This window comes from Curcuma longa, chromosome 1 (assembly GCF_044706935.1).
Source record: "Curcuma longa cultivar G26 ecotype Majalengka, Jawa Barat chromosome 1, ITB_CL_G26_1.1, whole genome shotgun sequence".
Classification (NCBI taxonomy): domain Eukaryota; kingdom Viridiplantae; phylum Streptophyta; class Magnoliopsida; order Zingiberales; family Zingiberaceae; genus Curcuma; species Curcuma longa.
In genome coordinates, this window is record NC_133861.1 from 25,140,495 (window position 1) to 25,145,845 (window position 5,351).

Below are 5,351 nucleotides of genomic sequence, written 5' to 3' on the forward strand. Positions count from 1 at the left end.
AATTTATGTTTTTTTAAATTTAAATTTAAAATAGAAAATTTAATGAACTAGTAGTCTTGACCTATCTAAATTGCAATTCAAATTTAAAATTTTCAACTTGACTCATTTAAATTGTAATCCAAATTTTAAAATTTTAAAATTTTAAAATTTTTTTATTTTTTGAGAGATCCGTGGGTTGGCCAACTTAACTGGCAACCCGCCTTGGGTTGGGTTGGGTTGAAGATTTTCCAACCCGCCATATTGGTGGGTCAGCTCGCCCCACCCCATCTCACCATATGATGAGTTTCTAGTGGGTTGGCTCGCCCTGCCATGGGTTGACCCATTTGATAGCTTTATCAGCAGCTCAGTAGCTCAGCATCTCAACAGATTAGTAGTTTAGTAGCTTGGTAGTTCAAAAGCTCGGTCACTCGTCCTCTTGACGTCCTGGCTTCTCGACCACAGTCTTTCAACCACTCGGCCAGTCGCCCGCTCGGCCTCTCGGTATCTCGTAAATATTATAGAAGTAATCAAAAGAAAATTATGAGGTTTAGAATGTAGGTTTTTGCTTTGCAATTTATAGTTTTTTTTGTAAATTTTATCTTAATGTTTTTGCTCTATTCAATCTGTTTTAATAGACAATGTCAAAATGATACAGTGAAAATCTATCACTTCATTGGATCTCATTGATGATGCTTTCTCTCATGACGTGATCAACTTTGCATAGATTAACATGTGTTATAAGGCTTGCTGAGAGTTGTCCTAGTAAGACCCCGTTCGAAGCTTAAGTCACCATGATGCCCCCATGGCAGAATGAAAAGAGAGAGTAAAAAAAAAGGAATATTGAGCAAGCCTCCCTCGTGGACCATAAACTTGAAAATTTATAAATGCGACAGAATTAGATACTTGTGGAAATCATAAAAAGGTGAGAAAGAGATCATGGGAAATGGGGATTGGACCCATGTTTGCATGTGGCTCGTTGAGCCTGGCTAAAAGAGCTAGAGGGCTTGACTTAGTGACTCAACTCGGAGTGAAACAACAACTTAAACCGGCTCGACAACTTGGACTAGCTCAGCAACTCGAATTGGTTCGATAACTCAGATTGGCTTAGTAGCTCAAATAGGAGTGGCTTGACGAAGCATGATTTGAATAAGCATGATGACTTGACTAGATTGGAGTGAGACCACGTAGGTGTATTTTGCTAATCTAGAGTGTGACTAATATTGATTATAATATTGACCAAAATTATTTCAATTTGATCAAATCATTTCAAAACTATTAAAATAGCTATAATATAATTGTTATAACTTTTGTAGTAGTTATTAGTTATTGCCAATAACTACTATAAGTTAGAACAACTATGATATAACTATTGTTTTATGGGTGTGTGATATAGTGGTAAAAATACTTATGAGAACAAATAAGTGGATATAGTTTAAATTTTAATAGAGACGAATATTCTCGAGATCAACTTTTCAGTATGCATAAGATGTGCTCTAAATTTATCTCATAGGCAAATAAGAAGGGGAACTCTACTACCTCCACTACCTCCAGATTAGTCAGGTTTTACTTGAATATATGAATTATAAAAAAAAAATTATGATATAACTAGTATAATAACAATCCCTACAAGAATGTTAATTCATCTGCTATCACAATATTAAAATAAAAATATTGTCTGCACGAATAATATGTATACTTTTGATTTTTTTCCCCTTAAAAAAGCATCCTTTTGGAGAAAATGATAATTACGAAGAGCCATTTAATTTTTGGCCTCTCTATCTCACAAATTCTATCCTCCTTCGAAAATGTAATATTATTCTTTAATTTTTTAAATTATTAGTGTGCTAATTTATTATTAAGTCAGAATATTAAATTTTAATTACAAATTAAGTTTTTTTATTTTAATCCAAATTTATCTAACTTAACCTATCATATAATTTGTAATTAATTAATATTGTTTCGAATTATAATTTCATTATTAAAATAATACATATCTATATGAAACCTAATTACTCTTTTTTCTGGCATTTCCTTGCTGCCGTACCGTCGCATCATCGCCGCGACCTCGAAGAAAGCTCGGGAGTGGTATCTCCCTTTATCCTTCGTAATTGTTTGCGCGATTATCGTTCTCACGTTGAGATAAGAATTTCAGTTTCGATCGCATTTTGTAGAGTAGTCGCCTCAAATCTGTGGTCGAAATGGATGCCTTGGACTCCGTGGTCGATCCCCTCAGAGAGTTTGCCAAGGACAGCTTTCGCCTCGTCAAGCGCTGCCACAAGCCCGACCGCAAGGGTGAGTCGCCATCCACTTTTTCCTCTCGGTTCGGGCGATCTGTGCTCCGTGCTCCCTCAGATCCGTCTGGTGTGCTTAAGTTTTGATTCTTTTGCTTGGATTTTTTGGATCTACGTGGATCCGGCTTTCAGAGTTCACCAAGGTGGCGGTACGCACCGCGATTGGCTTCGTGGTGATGGGGTTCGTTGGCTTCTTCGTCAAGCTGATCTTTATCCCGATCAATAACATCATCGTCGGTTCTGGTTAGGTAATTAATCCGGCTGGAGAAGTTATGACTCTGATTTACTTGATTTTGATGCAGTATAATAGAGTTGATATTGTTCGAATCTTTCTTCAGAATCCATAGCATTGTTTGCTCTGGTTCTTATGCTTATCGCGTTTTATTTGCTCCGATACTTGCTTCGTCTATATAGTTCATTGATCCAAAAAAAGCTGCTGTTCCTTTGTCTTTGAAACAAATTACTTTTGCTAATCCTGATAAGGGTGCTTGCTAGCTGATGAAACAATTTTATCGAAGTTAAGTATCAATGTGGTAAGCGGTGTAAGATGAGGGAAGCAACTGCACAAACAATGTATATGCTATTAGAAGTTTTTCCAATGATTGGCAACTTACCTAGATTTTGATGTTAGATTTTTCTGTTTATTTGAATCCGTTAACAAGCCTTAAATATCTATCCTGGATGTGGTTGGAGTGAAAAAAAAAAATTCATCCATAATTAGGGGGTACTGCACGATTCTTCTTTTTAAGGAAACTCCAATTGGTTATGCATGAGCAAATTTCCATTTTTACTGATATGGATGTTTATGGTATTGGGAGCCTTCATGAATTTATGCCCATATATGCTAAACTAGAATACAATTTCAATAGCAAAATTCCTATTGCTTACTTTCAAATTCGATTACTTTTAAAACAATTCCTTGCTTCTCATTAAGATGGTTTGAAATACCATTGACATAGTATGAAGGATCAAATAAGAGTTATCTCACTTGATAGTGATCCTAATTAGTGTTCTGAATCTGTTAGTTTGCGGAGTATGAATTAATGAGTATATTGTCAACAAAATTTTGGTTCTATGTTTCTATCTATATGTTTCTCTTTCTTTTTACCATTCCCAGTGACATTTGTCCATTTCTCATGTAGGTAGACTTTGCTCTTGCAAGCATTTGAAGGATTTCCCTTGATTGTGATAGTTTACTTTCTTGAAATTGTTTTCTATTTGCCTCTTACCACTCTATCCTGAATAAGCCTTCTTTATGTCTGTATCTTTGGGCTTGTTTGTATTCCTTGAATTCTTCCTCCATCTATACTGTTGATCAGTATTCATCATTATTCATTGATTTTTCTTTTGTTTCTTTTGCCTCTTCTGCTGGAATAAAAATGGGTGATACTAAGTTTTGTTCCCACAAATTTTTCCAAGATTCATTTTTCTAAGTGAAACTTGAAGACCTAACCTCTAGTCAATTATATCTTTACTATTTTTTTTTTCATGATAGAATAGTAGAAGGTTGTATGGACATACTCAAAGATGATCAATAGGTTGTATAATTTGAAAGCTGAATCAATTAGAACAGAAGCGAAGGGATAGATAAAACTTTTAGTCAATATAATAATTTGATTTGAATATTTCTCATGAAAATGGAGGAATAAGTTCCATAGCTGACTTCATATAGTTGGAACAACTCAACTTCATGGTGATGATGATCTTAAAGTAAAAAATTTATTTGAAATGAACTAGTCAACTACTTTTCAAGCAGAAGATTTGTTCTGTATAGTAGATGTTAATGTTTTAGAATTATAATAAATTGAAAGGGATATGCCTTTGCACAATTTGGAGATAAGTATCAATATAAAATGATTATTTGTATGTTATAAATATAGTTATTGGTGTAATTTTTTGAAATATGTTCCTCTTAACTTTGACTCAACCTTTTAAAATGGAATAGTGATGCCAATGTACTATTATTATCCAAACTGCTTGTGTCCTCACAGAAGTATAGTTGTTATTTTAATGAGATAAGATTATGCTTACAAATATGTGTTATGGTGCTTATGTATATAGCCTTGGTGATTTCCTAAACATATGGGCAGCAACATTTCTAACATTAACTAAAATATTTGGCTCAACAAGACCTTTGAAAGGTATTTCAGATGGATCTTGTCCAAGGGCAACTTTGGGCTGATTCAGAGTGCCTATTGTGGCTCAGGGCGTAGCTAATTTTTTTTCTTTCCCGCTCAATCTTTTTATGCTGATTTAGTAACCATAATTTTTAATTAATTTATGCAGTGATTTGTGATTATCTGTCTGTTTTATGATTGCAATAAATTTCTGAGAAGGGCAATACATGTTGATATAGGATCTAATCTTTTCTCTATATCTGTTTTTCAGGTTGAAGGAATTTTGTTGGTGTTTCTTTTTTGCATCCAAGTGAAAACTTTCAAAATTTCTGAAGTTTAACCTTGAGAAGTATATTACTGCAATCTGACTTCTTTGTTTACTTGTTTGCCAGATCAGTTATTTATTGCTTACCATCAGTATTTGAGATATAAAGATCTAGTTTCGTACAACTAGTTATATATAAGGAGCACATAGGTTCTATATTTGTGGTTCTCTCTTGTTAGTACAAGCATTTCTGTTGTGCTGCTAGTTTGAGCAAAATTAGAGCCGCACCATGTTGATGGTTGGAGACTAATAGCATCGCTTTCGGGGTATAGTTGAGTTGGTTATGATGGGACAGATTTGTTAAAGTGGCAAATTTCAACGAAGTCGAGGTAATGTGTTTCCTCGTCGTGGTCAACTGTAATTTCTCAATTTACCTTTTTATAGATGATCGTGGAATCGACTGTGTGGGGCCGCTGGGATAGTGGATTCTATCTTTTGTTGAAAAATTGGAGACTAGTGGCACTAGAGATACTAGAGAGCGTACGTATTTCTCCATCTCCATCAGACTATGATTATTGAAAATTAGAACATCTTGAACTTCCTCTGCTGTATATTAGTGATTTTCTATGTTGTTTTCATCTTTGATTTTGATTATGAATCTTATATTTTTGTTTATGAACTTCTTCAAAGGCACAACCA

At 34.4% G+C, this 5,351-nt stretch overlaps 1 protein-coding gene across 2 annotated transcripts; it reads left to right on the plus strand.

Annotated features, from left to right (window-relative positions):
• The first annotated feature begins 2,000 nt into the window (after nt 1-2,000).
• On the plus strand, nt 2,001-4,820 carry LOC141843169 (protein transport protein Sec61 subunit gamma-like). 2 transcript variants are annotated; one of them, XM_074731210.1, is made up of 4 exons: nt 2,001-2,064; nt 2,151-2,271; nt 2,403-2,518; nt 4,659-4,820. In XM_074731210.1, exons 2-3 carry the CDS (start codon nt 2,178-2,180, stop codon nt 2,516-2,518), a joined length of 210 nt encoding a protein of 69 aa, XP_074587311.1. In that variant the 5' UTR covers nt 2,001-2,064; nt 2,151-2,177; the 3' UTR covers nt 4,659-4,820. The 2 variants fall into 2 exon arrangements, with proteins under 2 accessions (XP_074587311.1, XP_074587319.1); XM_074731218.1 differs by having other exon boundaries at nt 2,028-2,064; nt 2,156-2,271.
• The last annotated feature ends 531 nt before the right edge of the window (nt 4,821-5,351 follow it).